The 23,615-nt window shown below is 38.6% G+C and overlaps 1 protein-coding gene across 6 annotated transcripts in view; it reads left to right on the top strand.

Annotated features, from left to right (window-relative positions):
* WDPCP (WD repeat containing planar cell polarity effector) overlaps nucleotides 1-23,615 on the top strand; it is a 327,334-nt gene that overhangs the window by 268,018 nt on the left and 35,701 nt on the right. For 3 of the 6 annotated variants that reach the window (XM_004580285.2, XM_058667871.1, XM_058667876.1), the window contains 2 exons: nucleotides 16,412-16,574; nucleotides 21,613-21,847. In XM_004580285.2, coding sequence (XP_004580342.2) covers nucleotides 16,412-16,574; nucleotides 21,613-21,631 — 182 coding nt within the window. In that variant the 3' untranslated portion in view covers nucleotides 21,632-21,847. Of the gene's footprint in view, nucleotides 1-16,411; nucleotides 16,575-21,612; nucleotides 21,849-23,615 lie in introns of those variants that run through there. The other 3 variants (XM_058667873.1, XM_058667872.1, XM_058667875.1) reach the window with 2 other exon arrangements.

The following is a 23,615-nucleotide window of genomic DNA, read 5'->3' as shown; positions in this document are numbered from 1 at the left end:
TGAGTTGTAATAAAATTATAGACACAAATTTCATAATACTGTCATCACACAAATACTCTGTTCCTTTTTTTCCAGTCATAAAATCGTAAAAGCCATGGTTAGCTCATACAGTACAGAAAAACAGGTGGCAGGCTGGATTTGGCTTGATGATACTGTGATGACTCCTAACAGATAGTTTTAATTCTTTCTTATTCACCCGTGGTTCAGAAGTACAGTGTGTCCCTGACATGTATTGATTTTTCAAAATAATTTATATTTCATAGGTTAAACCCACTAATTGCCAGAATTAACTAAATGTAAGTCATGCTATTTAAAATATTTCTGTTGGGGAACCTAATTCACTGTTCTTTGACCACAGTATTTTTACAGTTGTCTTTATGAGAAAATACTAATTTCCAGTATCATAGAAAATTACTTTTCATTATAAAATCTCTGATTCTGTTTACTGCATTAAGAAATCTGTGGAGGTACAATAATATATAGCTGATTAAGATTCTGTAGTCTTGGACAGTTTTTGATGCACCAAACCATCTTGACAAGAGATGAAGCCAAGTGAGAGACCACAGTGCTTGGATTTAGTATAATCATAAGACACATGGAAGAAACCAGGTAGAAAGGAGATGCCTGTGTTACCTTTCTCCCAACTCCAGACAGCATGGTCCAGAGAGAAACTTTCCACTTTTGGGAAAGATAGGGAGTTATACCTGTAACTCAAAACTCTCCACCAGATCTGTTATGCCCCCAGACTCCCACCAACAACCTCAGAACCTGGATCCTCTCTATTCAGGCAGTCAGAACTACCACCCTTTCACCAACCTTGGGTAGACAGCAGAGCAAGCCTGCAGTGGCTACTGATTGGAGCAGGAATGTGAATACAGTACTGCATATTGAAAGTCAGTGCTGGGCTGGTTAAACTTAACAGCAGACAGAGCCTCTGAAACTGACCTAGTGCCAGGTGGAGAACTGTGGTTGCAGTCAGTTGGCTTCATATCCTGGCCAACATCACAGGTAGCTAGTTGAAGCCATGCAGAACTGCAAGTTCCCTTCACCAGTATGGGCTTTGGAAACTTTCCTGTGCTGCCCGGTCTTGTGCTGCTATGGAATCCTGGAAGTCACCTAGCATTGTAGTACTGGTGTTCATGAGACTGCGCATCTATCCTTTCCATATCCCAAACAGCACCGCATGGAGAGCATTAATTATCCATTTGGCTGGAGAAAAGGACCGAGAAGAGATTGCATACGAGCTTAGGAACTGGTCCTTCCATGGTGAAGCCTAGGAGACAAGAAAAATCCTTTAGTACAGGGCCCGGCACAGTGGCCTAGCAGCTAAAGTCCTCGCCTTGAGCGCCCCAGGATCCCATATGGGTGCCGGGTTCTAGTCCCAGCAGCTCCACTTCCCATCCAGCTCCCTGCTTGTACCCTGGGAAAGCAGTTGAGGATGGCCCAGAGCTTTGGGACCCTGCACCCGTGTGGGAGACCCCGGAAGAGGCTCCTGGTTCCCGGCTTCAGATCGGCGCAGCACCGGCCGTTGCACTCACTTGGTAAGTGAACCATTGGATGGAAGAGTAACACATAAACCCAGAATACCCAAAAAAGCTGTCTTTCAGATATGAAGAGTGGGATGGGGAGGGGGAGATGAAAAATTCCTAAACAAGCCACAAGAATTTATCACCATTAGACTGAACCTACAACACATGCTAAAGGGCGTTCTTCAAATTACAGTAATATTCTAAGTGAGAATATTATCGAAACATAGAAACTCACTGGTAGAGCCTACATTATGGCACAGTGTATTAACTGCCACCTGCAATCGATAGCATCCCATATTGATACAGGTTTGTGTCCTGGCTGCTCCACTTCTGATTCAACTCCCTGTGAATGCCCCCAGGAAAATAGTGGAAATGTGACCCACGTACTTTAGCTCCAGCCACCTACTGGGGAGACCTGGATGGTTACAGGTTGCTGACTTCAGCCTGGCAGAACCCTGGCCACTGTAGCTATTTGGGGAGTAAACCAGTAGATAGAAAATGGATCTATGTTTCTCTGTTACAGAACTCTTCCTTTCAAATAAATAATCTTGAGACAAGAAAAACAATGAAGTAGGTTGCTAATTGGTAATAGCAGCTGTACAAATTGAAAATGCTCTGATTTTTGTAAATAAAGTGTGTGAATCATATCTCTTTAGGATGAAGAACAGTTACCACTTAAACATCTTGAGATAGGCATTATAGCAAGATATAAAGTAGAAATATCAAAATTCAAAATGTGGGGAGGAATAAATTACATGTATGGTATTTTAACCCTTTTTTTCTCTTATGATCAATGATGATGTGCTATGATTTCAGAATGGGTTTTCATAACCAAAATTTTTATTTGCCTACAGTAACCACTAAGAAAAGGAAAAAAATCACTTAGCCTGAATGATGATTACAAGAGGTAGAAAGAAAGGAATTATGATAGAACTGGGAAACATATCAAAAATGGCCATTCTAAGGCCTTACCTAAAGCATAAATGAAATCTCCAGTTAAAAGAGTGACTGATAGGGCCCGGCACAGTTACCTAGCAGCTAAAGTCCTCGCCTTGAGCGCCCCAGGATCCCATATGGGTGCTGGGTTCTAGTCCTGGCAGCTCCACTTCCCATCCAGCTCCCTGCTTGTGACCTGGGAAAGCAATCGAGGACAGCCCAATGCTTTGGGACCCTGCACCCACGTGGGAGACCCAGAAGAGGTTCCTGGTTCCTGGCTTCAGATTGGCACAGCACCGGCTGTTGCACTCACTTAGGGAGTGAATCATTGGACACAAGATGTTCCTCTCTGTCTCTCCTCCTCTCTGTATATCTGACTTTGTAATAAAATAAATAAATCTTTTTTTAAAAAGTGACTGACAGTCTATTTTTTGATTTTACAAAATATTTAAAAATTTTTTAAATAGACTATCTTCTGCTAACAAGAAACTCATTTCACTTCTTAAGGATATGCTTTGATAAAAAGTGAAAGGATGGGATAAGATGGAACCCAAAAGAAACCAAGGAGTATCCATACCAACATTTAACAAAATAGAATTTAAATCAAAAGAATTGAGAACAGACAATAGATTTATATCACAAAGGAAATCAATTCAGCAAGAAGAAATACCACACACAGAGATCCTGTATTGGAGCACCCAAATACAAATAGAACAAAAGAAAAATATATTGCAATATAATGTAACTTTAAATTTTTAACATCCCAACTTTCAGTAATTAGCAAAAAAACTTGGGAAATTAAATGGTGCTTTCAGGAACAACCAATGAATCCATGAAGAAATTAACAAATGTTTACAATTATTAATACAAGTGAAAACACAGTATAGTCAAAACTTGTGAGACACAGTAACAGCAGCACCAAAGGGAATTTTATAGTAATCATTGCTTAGATCCATAAAACAGAAAAATCTGACAACCTATCATTGCGCTTCAACTATCTAGAACAACAAACAGAAGGACCCAAACTAGCAGAACAGCAACAAAACAGAAATACTGAATGTGAAAGCAGAAATAATGCAAAAGCTGGTTCTTGGGAAAGACGGTGAGACTAAGAAAAGCTGGCTTTTGTCTCAAAATCAAAGGTGAAAAGGGAGACATTACTACTGATCCCACAGAAACACAAAAATCATTAGATCACTGTGAGCACATGCATGCCAACAAATTTGATAACTGAGAAGAAATAAACATTCCTGTATACACACGCATTACCAAAATTGAATCATGAAGAAATAGAATTCCTAGACAGACTACTAATGAAGAATCAGTAATAAGCCTTGCGTCAAAGAGAGGCTTCATTAATGAAATACACCAAATATTTTTCTAAAACACATTGCTCAGTTGAAAGGCAGAATGACAGAGACACAGAGATAGAGATCTTCCATGATGATCTTCCACACAGATCTCTCCAGATAGCCGCAACACCTGGAGCTGGATCAAGCCAAAGCCAGGAAGCAGGAGCCTGTTGTCTCCCATGTGGGTAACAGGGACCCAATCACTTTGGCCGCCTTCTACTGCTTTCCTAGGTGCATTAGCAGTGAACTGGGTGGAAGCAAAGCAGCTGGGGCTCAAACTGGCACTCCAGTATTGGATGCCAATGCTGAACTCTCTTCCATTCAAAGAACTAATGCCAAATTTTTTGAATTTTTTTAAAACTGAAGGGAAATGTTTATACCTTATTTTAACATACAGGCATTATGTTGAGACCAATGGTAGATGAGGACATACACAAAAAAGGCAGGCCAAAGTCTGATGAATATAGATGTTTAAAATTTCAACAAAATACTAGATTGTTCCAACAGCACATTCGAAAGATTATTGACCATGACTGAGATATCCCAACATAGTGTGTTAACTGTGTATCTCAGTAGATTTATAATAAAAACCTTTTTTAAAAAGTCAGCATCCATTTGGGATAAAAATCTCTCCAGTCTAGAAGGAACAATGCCCTATATAGCAAGCCAAGCAGATACCATCATGCTGAATTGCTGAATGGGAAAAATCAAAGTTTTCTGAGATCTAGGGAGTCGGGGGAAGATGTGCATTCTTACCACTTTTATTCAGCATAGTACTAGAAGCCCTAACCAAGTAGGTAAGCCAAGAAAAATAAAGAGATTGTGGGGTTGGGGAGATGTGGGTATCTAAACTGGTAAAGAGAAAGTCAGCTTGTGGCTGTTTGTAGATGACATGCTCTTATTTATATAAAATACCAAAGGTTCAAATATTAAAAATAATTAGCAGTTTCAGAATACAAAACCAAACTATAAAAATCAGTAGCAATACTATATGAAAATAGTGAATTATATGAAAAGAAAATCAGGACAACAGTCTCTTTTCCATTAACTACAAAAATATTAAGTACGTCTGAGTAAGCATAACCAAAGAGGTGAAAGTTCTACAATAAAAACTATAACATTTTGATGAAAGAAATGGAAGGTAATACAAAGAAATAAAAAATTATTCCATGATCATGTATTAAAAGCTTCAATATTTTTAGGTTGTCTGTATTGCCCAAAGTAATCTACTGATTGAATGCAGTCCTTGTCAAAAATACCAATGATATTCTAAGCAAAACTTGAAAAAAAAAATAGTCTTAAAGTTCACACGGAACCACAAAAGACTGGGAATAACCAAAGCAAACTTGTGCAAAAAGAATGAATATACATTCATACTACCTCAGTTTGAAAGCACAGTATTGGCATTAAAAAAAAAAAAAAGACACACAAACTAGAGAAACAAGATAGACAGCTTAGAAATAAATATGCATCTAAAACCAGCTGATCATGACAAAAGTGCTAGAAAATACTTCCTGAAGAAAGGGCAGTCTTCTTGGTAATTGGTGTTGGGAGAAATCGATGTTCATACTCATGACCGTCTCTTGCCATATGCAAAAATAAATTCACAGGCTAGTAAAAATCTCAACATAAAAAATGGAATTTCAGTAACAGAACATAGGAGAAGCACTTCAGGGCACCAAAATAGGCAAAGATTCTTTAGATAGGATCCCCAAAATCCAAGAAATAAAAAATGACAGGTAACATTTTTATCAAACTAAAAAGCTGCACAGCAAAGAAAGCAGTCAAAAGAGACAATCTACAGAATGGGAGACAATATTAGCAAACTGTACATCTGACTACATCTAACGAAGGGCTAATAAACAGACTATAAGGAACTCAGGTCAACAGCAAAACAATCTGATTTTAGAATGGTCATTAGAGGGGTAGGTTTTTGGTACACTTGTTAAGGTGTGGTTTGGGACACCCATATCCCATGTAAGAAAGAGTGCCTGCTTTCAGCCCCGCCTTCTCTGCTTCTGATCCAGTTTGCCACTATTCACTCTCTTTGTAAAGCAGCAGATAGTCACTGGAGTGCATGGTTCCCTGTCATCCTGTGGGAAATTTTATAGGAATTCCAGGCTCCTGGTTTCAGCCAAGTTCAACATTTGGAAAGTAGACCTGTGGACAGAATCTAAATCTTTCTGGCTGCCTTTCCCTCTCTCCCTCCCTGCCTGAACAGTATTTTAATAGGTATTAGGGGCAGGATTTAGCTTATAGATAACATGCCCATGGCCCATATTGTGCCTAGATTTGATATAAAACTTACTACTTGAGCTTCCTGCTAATAGACACCCTAAGAGGAAACAGAGACAGCTCAAATAGTTGGGTTCATGCCAACCATAGAAGCCTCAGTAGAGTTCCCGAGTTCAGCCTGGCCTAGTCCTAGCCATTACTTGGGGAGTTGAACCACAAGTTTTTGGAGCACACCATCAGCCTATAATAAGTATCTTAATTTTTTTAAAATAAAAATTAGTTCTAGGTAGACATTATTCAAGTAAAGATATAAAAATGGCCAAAAGGATCATGGGAAAAAAACCTTGACATTACACTAATCATCAGGGAAACATAAAAAAATTAAAACCACAGTGAGATAGTATTTCCAACTAAAATGGCGGTTATAAAAAAAGACAAATGATAAGTGCTGGCAAGGATGTGGAGAAAATACAACCTGCACTTAATGTGGGAATATAAATTAGTGTAGTCATTGTGAAAAATGGTATGGACTTTGCTCAAAAAATTAAAAATAAAACTGCCATATGATCCAGCAATTGCAAAGGAAATGAGATCAATCTGCCAAACATATCTGCACTCCCATGTTTATTACAGTGCTATTCAAAATAACGAGGAAATGGAAACAACCCAAGTATTCTATCAACAGATGAATGTATAAGAAAATATTGCACATATACATAGTGGAATGCTGTTTCTAAAAACAGAAAATACTGTCACTGATAACACGGATCTCTGAAGATCATTACCTTAAGTAAAATAGGCCGGACTCAGAAGGACATTCTCACTCATCTGTGGCACACAGGGAAGATCTGTATGAAGAGTTGAATCAGTTATTAGAGGCTGTTGAGAATAGGAAGGGGAGGGTAATGAGAAAGGATTGATTAAATGTAGTACCAAGTCGGTGTTTTTTTTTTTAACTGCTTGTTTCTGGAATTTTCCATTTAATACTTTTTGTTATTGTTCTTTGATATAGTTTAGTTGGCATTGGGGCCTGTTTTCCCCCTCCCCCAAGTTCCCTCCCCTCCTTCTCTTCTCCCCTCCAGTAATACCAAGTTTTAATCAGGAAAAAGAAGTTCTGATGTTCTGGATTATAGCAAAACTATAGGAAACAATGACGTGTTGTGATTTTTTTTTTAAAGATGAAAGAGGCAATTTTAGAACCATATGAATAGATAAGCATTTAGACATACTAACCTTGATTAGAGTACATGTATTAAGACATGACATGGTACCCCATAAATACGTGTAATTATGTATGACTTTAAATATCAAAATATTTTTAAGCTGAAAAGTTTTCAGAAAATGCAATTATTTGATCAATTTCTAAATTACCCATTTATATTGTTCAGTTTATGTAAAATTAAGCTCATATAAACTTTTATTTAGTTATGTAACATTTTAAATTCTGCATTTCTTTTTTAATAGTGAATACTGATTTTAGCAATGAATAACGGCTCAGAATTCAAAAGCTATAACTTTTCTAGAGAAAAGTTCTATAGCTAGTTCTACCTGTAATCATGCAGTTCCTATTCAGAGGCAAGTAATGTCAATTATGAGATTTTAAGCATTAAATATTTTTATGTGTATCTTATATTATAACCACTATTTTAAGTGTTATTCTTTCTGATAATACATATATAATCTATAAAATTTAAATATCAGAATATTAATCTAGAAAAGTTCTGTATAATGCCACTCACCAGAAAAGGAATCCTGACACGCTATATGTTTTCTAGCTTTTCTTCTTTCACATATTAATAAACTAATCACTAGCTGTTTTTAACAAAACCAGAAAATGTGGACTCAGCCATCCTGCCCCCTTTTTATAAAGATATATTATTCAGTTGTATGAGTGTATTATAATTCATTTAACCAGCATATTATGGATAGATGGTTGGCTAATTCACCATTTTTATGAAAATCACTGCTGTCAGAGAACCCTGAAAATACAACATTGCTGTAGTTCTGTAATCTTCCTGAGACTTCTCAAAACAGAAATAGCAATCAGGATAGCAAACCTCATAGCATCTGCAATAAAATTTAGTGACAACACATTCTTATGAATTCCAAAATATAAAAGTATTCATAGAAGCGTAGGAACAAATAACCAACAATTACAACATCTGCTGAGATTTTCATGAGTTCTAGAGGTTCACATGGCAGAACCTAGAAAAAAAATCAGGTAGTTATCAGTAGTTATATTGACTCACTCCTGTTCATTCATTTGAATAGCTTTTAAGTTTGTTCGTACAAAACACAGACTAAAAAGATCCATAGCCTTTGGTTCCTCTGCCAATTAAATTACTTTCTTTTCACTTAATATTATAAGTTATTATTAGTTTAGATAAGCATATCAGAATTCCTGATCTAAGAAATAACTTAAAACTCCTTGCAATTTAATAGCTATCACTAAGTTATTGGTCAAGACTTAAATTTTATCAACGTATGAGGAGGTTTCATCATGGAAAACAGGAATTAAGGACTGGTGTTGTGGCAGTATGTGCCATACCACCAACCTATAATGGAATGCCAGTTCAAGACCTGGCTGCCCTGCTGTCAGTCAAGCTTCCTGCTAGTGTGCCCAGACAGTGGATGGTGGCCAAAATACTTGGACCCATGTGAAAGAACTAGGTGGAGTTTCTGGCTCCATACTTAAGCTTGGCCTATTCCTGGCTATTGCAGCCATTTGAGGAGTGAACCAGTAGATGGAAGTACACTCTGTATCTCTTTCTCTTACCTTCCCTCCCTCTTTGCGCCACACCCCCCTTCCATCCCACCACCTCCTTCCTTTCTTTCAAAGAAATACATATCTTTTTGGAAAAAAAATAAAATCAGTTGAAGATGAAATGTGATTTTAAAAAGTTTGTGGACCCAGCACGATGGCTCGATTGGCTAATCTTCTACATTATAAACACCAGAACCCCATGTGGGTGGGCTGGTTTGTGTCCCAGATAACACAGTTCCCTGCTTGTGAACTGGGAAAGCAGTAGAGGATGGCCCAATACCTTGGAACCCTGAATCCACATGGGAAAAACAGAAGAAGCTTCGGGCTCCTGACTTCTGATCCAGCTCAGCTCCTGCCACTGCAGCCATTTGGGCAGTGAACCAGCAGAAGGAAGACCTTTTCTTTATCTCTCTCCTTCTCTAAATCTGTCTTTCCAATAAAAAAAAAGGGAAAAAATTATAAAGTTTGTAATTCATGCATTTTTTAACATTATACACACTTTTCCATGGCCTTTTTCTGAACTGTCATTTAAAAAGTGTAACTATTATCTTGCCATTAAATTTCAGCAAAAGAAAATCAGTTACCATGAAAATACACTAAGATTTAGTAATTTAAAAAAAACTCTTAGACGTGTGAGAAGCAGAGTTACAGAGGAAGCGGGTGCTTCAAAGAGGGAAGGAGGAAGGAAGAGAAAGAGAGAATGCCAAAGCTAAGAGGTTCATCTGGGTATCCTGTGTGGGTGACTGGGACCCAAGTACTTCTTTCAAGGCACATTAGTAGGGAGCTGGATTGTAAGTGAAGCAGCCAGAACATGAACTGCACTCATTTGGGATGCTGGTATCACAGGTGGCAACTTAACCCACTGCACAATGTGAACCCCAAAATTTAGTAATTGCTCAAGTACACTCCATTTTCTGACCTAGGACAAGCAATGAAAAATAACATTATTCTGGATGAACGAACTATCAAGATCTTTTTCCACTGAGTTATTCTAGAGAAGAGAATGGTTCAGTGATCTGTGTCTTATGATGTACTTGCATAAATTAGAAACAGTGAAACCCAACACACCAATCAACATACCTAATGATAACTATCAAATATGGACATGGAAATCAATATATCAATCAATGCAAATTAATGATAGTTATCATACTATATGGACAATATAGCTATTATATCAATATATAGTAGTGATGTTTTATTCTCAGTATTTACATCTACCTGAAGAATGAATTACTGTTTTATTTCCATTTAGGTACACCAACTCCTACCACCTCCACTTAAGTATATCAGCACATCACCAATCTCTATGCTCACAAGGGAAAATCTGCTAAAAACATACTTTTGTTCATAAAATTATATTTAACATTATCAATATGCAGTTTTTCCTGTTTTGCTGGCATTTTGTACATATGAGTTTCATAGATATAATGTCCAGTACCGATATAATGTCCAGTACCCTGGGGTAATTGAGACCAGTATGCGATCTCATAAAATTAGCTTTAAAAGATAAATTGCTCCATGGCTTGGGCCCACCTGCGCAGCAGGTGCCAGGTCCACAAGCCCCAGCGACGAGGAGTATGATGGGGCCTGGATCACCTGGCCTGGGTCCTTGGGCCCACCTGCACGGTGGGTACCAGGTCTGTAATCTCTGGCCACGGAGGTTCAGGCAGGATTTGGGTTGGGTGGTCCAGGGCACTAATGGCCCTGGGGGAAGCTCAATGGCCGCCCCAGGGCACACTTGTGGGGACTTGATATGTGGGCTTTTAGGAGTCTGGTGATGGCACAGGTGGGGGTTTGCAGGGGTCTGAGATCTCACATTGAGGATTGGTGATCTGACCATGGAATGCATGTGTCAGAACTGGATCTCCTCAGTGGATTAGTGGACAGCTGGCCCAGATGCACATGGAGGATATGGCAGCCCGCATAGTGGAGCTGGTTAGATGGAACTAAGCTTTAATACCCATCGACATGTATGAGAGCCAAATGGGATGTGGGACAGACTGGACTAGTCTGCTACACATACTGGCAAACCAGGGTAGGGGGCAGGCCTCGTGGGGGTTATTGTGGGTCGCTCTGACTGGGCTGCAGCTCCTACTGTGTTTATGTGAGGGCTGAGTATGTGCTGGGCAGAACCAGGCTGCACTGCAACACCCATTGGTTCCAGTGGAAGACAGGGCTAAAAACAGAACCAACCCAGCAATTGCAACCACCAGCTGATCGGGGCGATGGACTGTGCCAGGCCCTGTACCTGCTAGTACATACAAGAATCTGGACTGGGAACACCTCAGACAAAGTTTCTTTGGAGATCACCCCAATCGAACTGCCGGACTCGGAACCCTAACCAAGAAAAGACAGAAGACAGAACAAGTCAATCAACCACCTCAGCTATATGTTGGCAGCGAAATACTGGGCAAACGGAGACTCTATGAAGGACTATGTCAATCAGTGGATTCTTCAACGACCTCATCATGCTTGGAATGGCGAGACTGGCAGCGATTCATAACTGGTGAACTATCAAAACCACTTGAGCAAGGATCTCAGAGCATGCCCCACATCCGAGACCTGGGGTGGGTGAGAAACTGGGTGGGGCTTCTCCCTCAATATCCCCTTTACCTCAGATATATGAAGGAAACAATATGGAAATAATAGTCTTACACATTTTCCTATAGCCCTTGAACCTTTTTTACCTAATTAACTATGTAAAGGTTGTCAAAATATAATAAAAATGAAAAAAAAATGTAAAAAAAGGATATGGCATCCCATTAGGGTCTGCAGAGGACATATGCACCATAGCAGAGGAAGGACAGAACAAATTGGACAACAACCCGAGCAAAATGACAACAGCAAACATCTGGGTGAATGGAGACTCTAAGGACAACTATAATAAACCAAAGGACATTGGAAGGTATTCCTCTTCCTTGGATCGGTGAGACTGACAGCATTTCAAAGCTAGCAAAACCACCTGGGCAGAACCCTTGCAGAATGTGCCACATTGGGGACCCATAACTGAGATTGGATGACTGTTCCCTATCCCTTGATACGAGGGCAGTTGAGAGGCTGGATGTGGCTTCCTCTCATCTTCCCTTTTCTCCCAGATAGAGGAAAAAGAAACAGAAAATTTGAAAAAAAAAAAAGATCACACCCACAAAAGCACCTTTGTCATTATCTGCTGCATCTGAATTGTTCGCCAGTTACCATTTAGTCTCTTGTCTTTTTCCAGTTCTGGATATGGGAAATTATTATTTCCCTTAAGAACATGTAAAATATTATATTTGGAGGAAAGAAAAAGAAACTGAACTTAATATAGGAAGAGTGACATCAAAACATTTTCAGAAGTTGTAATGATTCTATAATTTATACAACAAAAATATGTGGTTTTTTAAAAAAAAATCTATTTTTACTGGAAAGGCAGATCAGATTTATGGAGAGAAGGAGACACACAAAGTTCTTCAATATCCTGTTTCACTCACCAAATGCCCACAAGTGCCACAGCTGAGCCCATACAGAGCCGGGAGCCAGGAACTTCCTCCAGGTCTCCCACGCAGGTGCAGGGTCCCAAGGCTTTGAGCCATCTTTGACTGCTTTCCCAGGCCACAAGTAGGGAGCTGGATGGGAATTAGAGCTGCTGGATACAAACCAGCATGCATACAGGATCCTGGCACTTGCAAGGTGAGGATTTACCCATTGAGTCATCACATTACCACCCCCCAAATATATTTATCTTTAAGCTTTTAATCACAGACTTTAAAAAATCACTACCAGATCTTTCAGTCCAACTCTTTCTAGTGTTAAGAAGACATTAAACAAAATTAGAAGGCTCATTTTGTCACAAGAGCAGGACAGTGTCATTATTTTTAATGTAACTGGCAAGATTTTCCTAAAACCTTCATGTATCTTTTTTCCACTCTCTGTGGTCTTGGTTCGTGAAAGTTACATATCATTGCTCTCTTCTAATAAGAATTGTCTTTTTGTAAGAATTTGCCCTTTAATAAGAATTCTTAACCATTTACTTTTTCTAAAAGTGGGTTTTGGTATCACTCAGCTTATAAAAATTGTCACATTAGAACAAGCAATGCAGGAGCCAGCACTGGAGTGACACTGGCATCTCACATGGAAGTCTGAGTCCTAGTGGCTCTACTTGCCATCCAACTCCCTGCTGATATGCTTGAGCAAACACTAGATGGTTCAAGAACTTGGAACCCTTTCACCCTCCAGACTCCTGATTGTTGTGGCCATGAACCAGGACAGAAGATCTCTGTCTCTCTCCTTTCTAACTCTGCGTTTCAAACAGAGATAAATCTTAAAAAAAAAAAAAAAAAAAAAAAAAACATGAAATGTTCAGTTACTCTTAAAACATTTTTGTTGACATGTTTTGGTTTGTTCTATTTATTTACTAACTGCAACTTTAATGATCTTAAAAAGAGCCCTTGCTCAAATTCTAGTACAAGAGAGAACACAACCAAGTTCAACTGAGGTTCAACCGAGGTTCATTCGCATACAGCTAACTTCTAAGAACAAAGCTTGTTTTTAAAAAGTCAAAACCCCAGCATTTCTAAAAATGTTTTCAAAGAATAGTAAGAGAAATTCTTGTAAAGGTTCAGTTCTTCCTGGTTCTGTGTTCTTTTAACTTAAAAGGTTTTATGCTATAATTGCTATGTAAATAACAGAATTGTCTGTATATTGCACAGTGTACACAAAGAAGCCGTCAAATGGCTTATCTTGTACTTATCAAGTTGTTTATTTTTATGCCTCTAAAAACCTGTAGTTTTTTTACAAGAGCAGCTGCTACTTTGTAAATATTTTAATGGCTTCTGTTAAGTAGAGCTGTCAGTTTAACAAACAGTGTTATAAAAGATTTTCATTCTTCCATGTGACTGTACATCTTGAAATGTGTTTTACCCTGAAAATCCTTTGGAGACTAGATTGGAAAGGATATCTCCTTTGAAGGCACAAAGCTAACAAAACAGTATAGATTTAAAGAATAATCTGTATGACCACCAAAGAAATAGTGCCATTTATTTCAGAAGACATACCAACAGTAAGTTCTCTCAGCTTGTTTCAACTTTGACTCAGGTGGTTTGTTGAAATGAACCAAAAGTGGCTTTATGTCAGTCATTTCAGTATGAACCCTGATTATTTTGCTAAATAGATATTGACTCAGAGCAAAGCAATTAACCTTTTTGACTCAGTTTCTATACCTACAAATGAAGTAATGATATCAACCTTATAGCATCATTATGAGAATTAGAGATAATTAAAAATGTATTTATATATTATGTAGTGTTTATGTCATATTTATATTAATACATATTGTATAAATACAGTATAAAGTATATATAATGATTTATTTATAATATATGATCAATTAATTGATTTTTAAAAACACTGTCTTTTGCCATACCTTTGCCTATCAAACAAATCTTTCTTCAAAGAAAAAGTACAGTTCTGGCATAAAAATGGACACGCAGACCAATGGAACTGAACAGAATTAACAGTGTACAACTCCTTTTTAAAAAGATTTATTGATTGATTGATTGATTGATTGTAAAGTCAGATATACAGAGAGGAGAGACAGAGAGGAAGATCTTCCCATCCAATGGTTCACTCACCAATCAGCTGCAACAGCTGGAGCTGAGCCAATCCAAAGCCAGGAGCCAGGAACTTCTTCCAGGTCTCCCACACGGGTGCAAGGTCCCAAAGCTTTAGGCCATCCTCGACTGCTTTCCCAGGCCATAAGCAGGGAGCTGAATGGGAAGCGGGGCCGCCAGGATTAGAACCAGTGCCCATATGGGATCTCGGCGTGTGCAAGGCGAGGACTTTAACCACTATGCTATCGCACCAGGCCCAAGTGCTATATTTTGAAGAGTAGAATAATTCACTTGTTAGTGTATTTCAAGGTAACAAATTATTACAGTGATTGGCTAATTTAAAACAAGAAAATCTGGGGCTGGCACACTGGCATAATGGGCTGATTCTCTGACTGTGGTGCCAGCACCCCAAATGGGTACCAGTTTGTGTGCCAGCTGCTTCACTTCTGACCCAGCTCCTGGTTTATGCTTGGAAAGCAACAGAAGATGACCCAAGTCCTTCTACCCCTGCACCCATGGGGAGACTCAAAGAAGCTCCAAGATCCTGGTTTTAGGTCAGCTCAGTTCCAGCCACTGAGGCCATCTAAAGAGTGAACCAGAGGATGGAAGATTTCCCTCTGCCTCTCCTCTATAAATCCACCTTTCAAATAAAAATAAATAAATCTTTAAAATATCTAAATAAGGCTTTGACAAAAAGTAATATAAATGGGAAAGATATATTCTTTTTAAAAATATGAATGTGAATTATTGTAATGTCAATTTTGAGAGATCAGTGTTATGATATCCCAAGTAAAGCTGCTTTCTGTAATGCTGGAATTCCATATGGGTGCCAGTTCATGTCCCAGCTGCTTCACTGCTATTCCAGCTTCCTGCTAATGGCCTGGGATAGCAGAAGATGGCCCGAGCCCTTGGGCTCATGCCACTAACCTGTAGACTCCAGTGAACCTCCTGGCTCTCGCTTTTAGCCTAGCCAGTGGCTGGCCTCTGCAGTCATCTGGGGAATAAAACAATAGCTGGAAGACCCCTCTATCACTCTCTCCCTCTCTATGCAACTCTTTAAAAATAAATCTTTTTAAAAATATATATGAATGTGGGCCTGGCGCGATAGCATAGTGGTTAAAGTCTCGCCTTGCACACACCGGGATCCCATATGGTCACTGGTTCTAATCCTGGCAGCTCCACTTCCTTTTTTTTAAAAAAAAAAAAAAAGATTTATTTTTATTACAAGATCAGATATACAGAGAGGAGAGACAGAGAGGATGATGTTCCATCCAATGATTCACTCCCCAGGTGAGCGCAATGGCCGGTGATGCGCCGATCCAAAGCCAGGAACCAGGAACCTCTTCCGGGTCTCCCACGTGGGTGCAGGGTCCCAAGACTTTGGGCCGTCCTTGACTGCTTTCCCAGGCCACAAGCAGCGAGCTGGATGGGAAGTGGAGCTGCCGGGATTAGAACCGGCACCCATATGGGATCCTGGGGCTTTCAAGGCAAGGACTTTAGCCACTAGACCACGCCACCGGGCCCGGCAGCTCCACTTCCCATCCAGCTCCCTGCTTGTAACCTGGGAAAGCAGTCGAGGATGACCCAAAGCCTTGGCACCCTGCACCTGTGTGGGAGACCCGGAAGGGCTCCTGGCTCCTGGCTTCGGATTGGCTCAGCTGCGGCCACTTGGAGAGTGAACCACTGGATGGAAGATCTTCCTCTCTGTCACAACTCCTCTCTGTATATCTGACTTTCCAATTAAAAAAATATATACATATTCATATATATATATATGAATGTGAAAAGTTCACTTCTCTGTTACCGAACTACACTCACTGAAATAAGTATAAAACTGATGGAAGTCAAAAAGGTCGAGCACTACAGGAGTTTCATCATATGCTGTACAACAAATAAATAAAAAGTTGCACTGAGATATATGAAAGTTTTTCTGTAACCTTACTTAAGAGGTTTGATAGAAATAATATTTGCATTTGACTCCTCTCTTGATAATTTTTTTACCAGATCTAGTGGGGCCGCTGGAAAGAGTTGACACGCTAAATGAAGATTTTGTTGGCCTGTCACTAGCACCTCAAGAGGAAGACTCCTTTCCAGATCATCTGCCTCCCTTTGACTCACTTCACACACATACTGTTCAACAGACAACACCGAATGGCTCCGCTCACAGGTATGCTGTGTTGAAATTGCTCTGTATAGGAAAGTATTCAGTGATAAAAACTATTGTATAAGCTAATAAGCAATTTAAATGTTCTCTGTCCAAATGCAAGCGAATAGCTACACAAAACATTATTTTAAAATATCAAGGGGAAAATGTGCATTTTCTCACAGCTAACACTTCACTGTACTTTGGTCATACAAGAGTAGGTATAATGGTGGCAGAGATGAACATAAAAATAGATTGTTGAGTGCACACAGTGGGGCTCAACAAGTCACATTCCATATCAGGGTACTGGTCCAAGTCCCAGTTTTCTGATAATGTATATAATGCATCCTGATGGTTGGAGTGCTTGTGCCCCTGCCTCCCATGTGAGAGGCATGAATGGAGTGCCTGGTTCCTGACTTTTGCCTGACCTAGCTCTGGCCATCGCAGGCACGTGGAGAGTGAACCAATGGTTACAAGGTCCCGGTTGATTGGTCCCACTCTCTCCCTCTCTGCCCCCTACAATAGATGAAAGTAAATATTCAAGAGTATTATTGAATGAATGTTATTCTAGAAAAATGAAATTATAATTACACAAACTATTTTTATTCTGCTAAATAGTAAGGTTATGAGATTACCTTGAATGAATATTAATTTTTAGAATACACAATTTGAATAATTTGTAACCAACTTATGAGCTTACTATTTTTGAAATTTAATAAATGATCATTTAAATACCTATCCAGCTTGTCACATAGGATTAAGATAAAAAGAAATGTGAAATTAAAATGATTGTTTATGTTAATACAGTATCAGTGATAATCATAAGGTTAAATAACATGATAATGCCCTCAAATAAAGGGTCAGTAAGCATTTTGTATAAACATTGTGGGTTTTATAGGCCTTACGGGTTCTTTTTCCCCAAGATTTCTCTTTGGAAGCCAGGATGATAGAAAGAGGAGCAACAGAACGAGTGAGAGAAGTTACCTTCCATCCTCTGGTTCACTCCCCAAATTGCCACCACAGCCAGTGCAGGGCCAGGCCAGAGGCAGAAGGCAGGAACTCCATCCTGGTTTTATATACAGCTATTGGAGGCCTAAGTGTTTGGGTCATCTTTTGCTGGCTTTCCGGATGCATTAGCAGGAAGCTGAATCAGAAGCAAAGTCATCCAGATTGTGACTCAGAACTCTGATAGGAGACAGCAGCCTTGTTTGCATTACTGGCCCCTAAAAGCCCTTAGTTGCTTAATCCTGCTGTTTAGTATGTAAGTGGTCATAAACAATTCATAAATGAGAACAGCTAAGTGACAGTTGTATTCGTGAAAACAGGAACTGGAACAGATTTAGTACTTCATCTGTAATTTCCATGCCTGTTCTTGAGGATCTCAACTACATGCAGCAATCATCAGACCACATTTGAAAAATCATGTATCAGTTTTACATACACATTTATAAAACCCATTTAAAAATGTCCCACACTTCATGGACTAACGGTAAATAAAAGAAGGGCATGGAGCTGACATGGTTAATCCTCTGCCTGCTAGCACTGGCTTGCCAGATGGGCACTGGTTCAAGTCCCAGCTGCTCCACTTCTTGATCCAGCTCCCTCATAATGGCCTAGGAAAGCAGCAGAGGATGGCCCAAGGCCTTAGCCTCCTGCACTCATGTGCAAGACCTGGATGAAGCTTCTGGTTCCTGGCTTCAGATCAGCACAGCTCTGGTCATCACAGCCATTATTTGGGAAGTGAACCAGTGGCTGTCAGCTAGCACTCACTCGCTCTCTCCTCTCTGGCACCAAATTCTCTTAAGGCCAAAGATACACGTCCCAAGAAACCCTTATTCATCTCAGTTCACACCTCTATCCTTATCAACTCCAGCAGGCTAGACCACTGTCAGTTACACACAAGACACTAAGACAATCACTCACTCAGAGACTACATTCCTAGTCTCACCAATAACCAAAGCCAAAGCAACAAGCCAGGTGATACCCTGTATTCCAGCTAAACTCTTTTACTACAGAGCTTACTCCATGAAAAAAGGGGGACAAGTGCATCAGATGGGCATAATTCAACAAAAGGACACAGGAGACATGAAGAAACAGAGTAATGTGATGCCTTCAGCACAACACAATAACCCTCAAGAATTACATCCTATACTGAAGAAAACGTAAGAAATGACAGATATAGAATTTGAAATAAAGATTATAAGGAAACTTAACAGTATGCAAGAGAATAGAGATAAAAAAATAATCAATGAAAATATTACTAATGAGATAGAACTCATTAAAAAGTACCAAATGGAAATTTGAGATGAAATACTCAATTACTAAAATAAAATATGACTGAGAATAGACCAAGTAGAAGAATTTGACCTCAAGAGCAAGAATATTGAAATGACCCAATCAGACAAAAATAAAAATAAAATCTATATTAAGCATGTAATACCATTACATGACCAAATATTCATATTTTACACATTCCTGAGGGGGCAGAAAAGAAAAAAGGTTCAGAAGAAACTACTGTGAAGATCTAAATGCTAATAAGCTGGAAAATCTTAAGGAAATGAATTCCTGTAGTCATATAACCTACCAATGTTCAATCAAGAATATATAGACAGCCTAAATTGACCTGTAACAAGCAATGCGATTGAAACAATAATCAAAAATTTTCCACTGGGCCTGGCACAGTAGCCTAGTGGCTAAAGTCCTCACCTTGCATCCACTGGGATCCCATATGGGTGCCAGTTCATGTCCCAGCTGCTCCCACTTCCCAACCTGTGGCCTGGAAAAGCAGTGGAGGATGGTCCAAAGCCTTTGGACCCTGCACCTGTGACGGAGACCCAGAGGAAGCTCCTGGCTTCAGATGGGCTCAGCTCCAGCCATTGCAGCCACTTAGGGAGTGAACCAGCAGATGGAAGATCTTTGTGTCTCCTCCTCTTTGTAAATCTGACTTTCCCATAAAAGTAAATAATGAATTTTTTAAAGTCTTCCATTAGGGAAAAGTCCAGAACCTGATTACTTTACTACTGAATTGCATAAAACTTCCAAAAGGGAAATTACTCCAGTAGTTTTCAGACCATTCCAAAATACTGAACAGGATGAAACTCTGCCAAACTCTTCATGGAGCCAGCATTATTTTGAAACTAAAACCAATGACACAAGAACTACATACCTATTTCCATAATGAACATTTATACAAAGAATCTCAGTAAGATGCAATCTGAATCCAAAAAGATCATAAATCATAGTCAAGTGATTTATCCTAGAAATGCAGGTGGTTTAATATTTGCAAACCAATAAATGTCATACATCATATCAACAGAACAAAAACCATGTGTTATCTCCCTAGGTACAAAGAAAGCATTTGATAAAATTCAGCACCCCCTTATGACAAAAAATTACACTAATTAGGTATAGAGGAAACATTTCTCAAAATTATCAAGTCCATGTATCACAAACCAACAGCATATATCATACTGAATAGGAAAAAGCTGAAAACATTTCCTCTCAGATCTGGAACAAGAAAAGGATGTCTATTCTACTTTATCCATCTATTCAATAAAGTATTCAATACAGAAGTTTTAGCAATAGCAATTAGGAAGGAGAAAGAAATAAAGGGCACTTAAAAAAGAGGTCAAATTATCCATGTTTGCACATGATATGATGTTGTGCATGAGAAAACCCAAACACTCTACCAACAAGCTGTTCAAAATGACAAACCAATTCAGTAAAATGTGCATTTTACATATACAAAAGAATCAAAAGTTTCCAGAAAAATGTAGATAACATCTAAATTATGTATGATTTTAATGTGAATCTTTCAGCTGCCTATTTCTTTATATTATTACTATTAAATATATTTATATAGTATTTAAATGATTATTTTTTCATATTTATAAATGATAACTTAAATAAGGAATGGTTGTAAGAGTGAAAACTCATGTAGAGTGAGAAGGGCAGCTTACAAAGACAATCCTGGGGTTGTCATCACTGTAACACAGTGGGGTAACCCACCAATAGGGAAACCCTCATCCCATATTTAATTCCTGGGATCCACTCTCACCTCTTCTTGTGACGCAGCTTCTTGCTAAAGCACCTAGCAAGCAGATGATGACATACCATGGAATTAAGTTCCTGTACTTATGTGGGATGCCTGGACTGACATCCTGGCTTTCAGCTTCGGTATGGTTTGACCCTTTTGCAGGAATTTGGATAGTGAATCACTGATTGAAAGATTTCTGTTTTTCAAACAAATAAGTAAAATATTTTTTTAAAAAAATGCTAATCTAGTGTTAGATTCACTTCTTCCCATTAACTGGTTTTTCATTTCAAGTGAATCAATTAGTTGTGTGAATTTTCTCATTTGCCCCTTTAGATTGTTTTTAATTGTAGAGAAAATAAACCTTGTGCTTACACCAAATCTATATTGATAATTACTGTCAAAAACCAATGGCAATATTGGTTAGTATATTATATATTACATCTGAATTTATAACTAAGAAACCCCAAATAAGATACTATTCTGTTAGAAGTTCTTAAATTTTGACTTGATTTCATATTTGTTTCTCAGCAACTTTCCTTAAAATTAGAATCAAAAAAATACCTCTCTATTCAGAATCATAGTGTGTGCCCAAAAACAATGTAACTGATGAAAATTTTCGGTGTTTACAAAACAAAGAATTTGTCAACAGAAAGCCTGGCAGTAGAATTACCAGGGGGAAAAATACAGCCTGTAATTCATGAAGATTGGCTCAAAACAAATTGTCTCTGCCAACAGAAAATCTGACAATTATTCTGTTGTCTAATTTGGCTCAGTCTGAGTTGACCTTGTTTCTTCATCTCAGTCTTTTAATTCTTGTTAACTTGGCATGAGAGGAGAACATATGGCATATGTCTTAGTCCATTTCTGCATCTTAAACCAAAATACATGTAGTATTCTTAGCATTCCCAGAGTGTTAAGCTCTTAAGATACCTTTCACATATATTAAATAGAACTGGTTAAGTTCATTTTATGCTAAGTATTATATTCTTATTGCCTATAACTCACTTTATGTATCTTTCTTTTTAGATTGCTTTTATTTCCTTGAGAAGCAGAGAGGCAAGACATTGAAAGAGATCTTCCATCAGCTGGTTCACTCCCCAAATGTTGGCAATAGTCTGCATTGGACTAGGCAAATCCAGGAGTCTGGAACTCCATCCAGGTCCCCCATTTGAATGGAAGAGACCCAAGTACTTGGGCCATTATGCGCTGCTTTCCCAGGTGTATTAGCAGGGAGCTGGATTAGAAATGAAGTGGGAACTGGCACTTGGAGATGGGATGCTGATGGGAAAACATTCACTATGTTTTAAAAACCTGATCAATATAAAGTCATAAAGAAAGCTAAAAAGCAAAAATAATTCCCATATTGTGTCTAACCTAGTCTATATCCTTAATTTCTATTTATGATCCACTAAAGCTTCATGTAAGAGAAGCTAGATTGTATTATGGCTTTAACATGACCCTTGAAAAACTGTGAGGAAATGAACAACTTTACAGATTCACAGCTCTTTTTATGGAGAAGTTATTCTTTAGAGTACTAAAATTAGAAACAAAAATTTTCAGAGAGCCAAATCTCCAAAGTGTATGTGTGTGTAAATAAAACACATACACACTTTGGAGTGAAGGAGTAGTGTTTTGTCTTGAATTATGTCATTTTCTTTTCTGTTGTTTTGTTATGTCATTTTCTTTTTATTAAGTCAAGAAAAAAACACGGACATATAATCTCATCTATGAAGTCTTAATTTGGACCCTTACCTTGATAAAGTTTCATGTACAGAGGGACATTTCCCAGATATTTGTTATTTAGGATCCTTTCACTATGAGTTGACATACAACAGTAACAGTCCTCATAACAAGAAAAATTTAATGAGTTAATTCCATTTTAAAATATATATATCCGGTGAATACTAACATTAATTCCTACGGATGAAGTATTAGTTCATCAGTGTCTTCACTGATTAATACATATTTAAACACACCAAACAGCAATGCAAAAAAATAACCCCCCCTCCAAAAAAACTAGTTCATGAAGTCTATCAAGAAGCAGAGGAGCAATGTTCAGTTATCCTGGAAAATGAGGATTTAGAACTTAAGCCATTTTTTTAAGAAGAAAAATGCCACAAGAATATTTAAATACAAAGAATGGCAAAGAGTCTATCATCAAAGCACTGAGGAAGCCCCTGGTAAAAAGAACCAAACATTTTAGCCTGTTTCTAAAATGTGGCCCTCTATAACAGTTAAAAATGAAGTTAGAAAAACTAATACTGTTCGCCACTTTCCAAGCCAATCTTATTTACTTTTTGTCCTTCCTATGAATGTGTGCAGAGTTGAAATTATATAATGATAGAATTATAAAATAAACATGTTTTTAACCTTTTTTTTTTACCAGATTGTCACCATTTACTATGATTTTCACCCTCATTTAAAATGGATTCATTTTAAGAGGATTTTTTTTGTTGTTAAAAATTTATCTGTTTAGGGGTCAGTGCCATAGCATACATGATGAAGCCTGCATTTGCAGCACAACATCCCATATGGGCACCAGCTTGAGTCCCAGCTGCCTTACTTCCAGTTTAGCTGCCTGCTGATGTGCCTGGGAAAACAGAGGAAGAGGGTCAAAGAAGCAGTACCTGGCTCCAGACCCAGCTCCAGCCACTGCAGACATGAGGGGAGTGAACAGTCTCAATCTCCGTGTCCTCTATCCGTAACTCAGCCTCCCAAATAAAAATAAGTATTTTTAAAGAATTTTTTAAATTATTTATTTAGTTTAAGAGGAGAGAGGTTGAGATCCCCCATCCCACTGGTTCACTCCCCAGATGGCAACAACAACCAAAGCAGACCAAACACTCTGAGGTGATCTCTCTTACACAGGAAGGAAGTCCAAGTACTTGTGCCATCTTCCACTGCATCCCCAGGCACAAGCACTTGGACTCCCTTCCTGTGTGCCAGGAAGCTTGACTGGAAACAGAATATCTAGCACTGAAACCAACACTCCTGATTGATACAGGATGCTATTGTTGCAAAAGGATTTG

This window comes from Ochotona princeps, chromosome 8, assembly GCF_030435755.1.
Source record: "Ochotona princeps isolate mOchPri1 chromosome 8, mOchPri1.hap1, whole genome shotgun sequence".
NCBI classification, from domain to species: domain Eukaryota; kingdom Metazoa; phylum Chordata; class Mammalia; order Lagomorpha; family Ochotonidae; genus Ochotona; species Ochotona princeps.
This window is presented reverse-complemented; position numbering and strand designations above follow the sequence as displayed.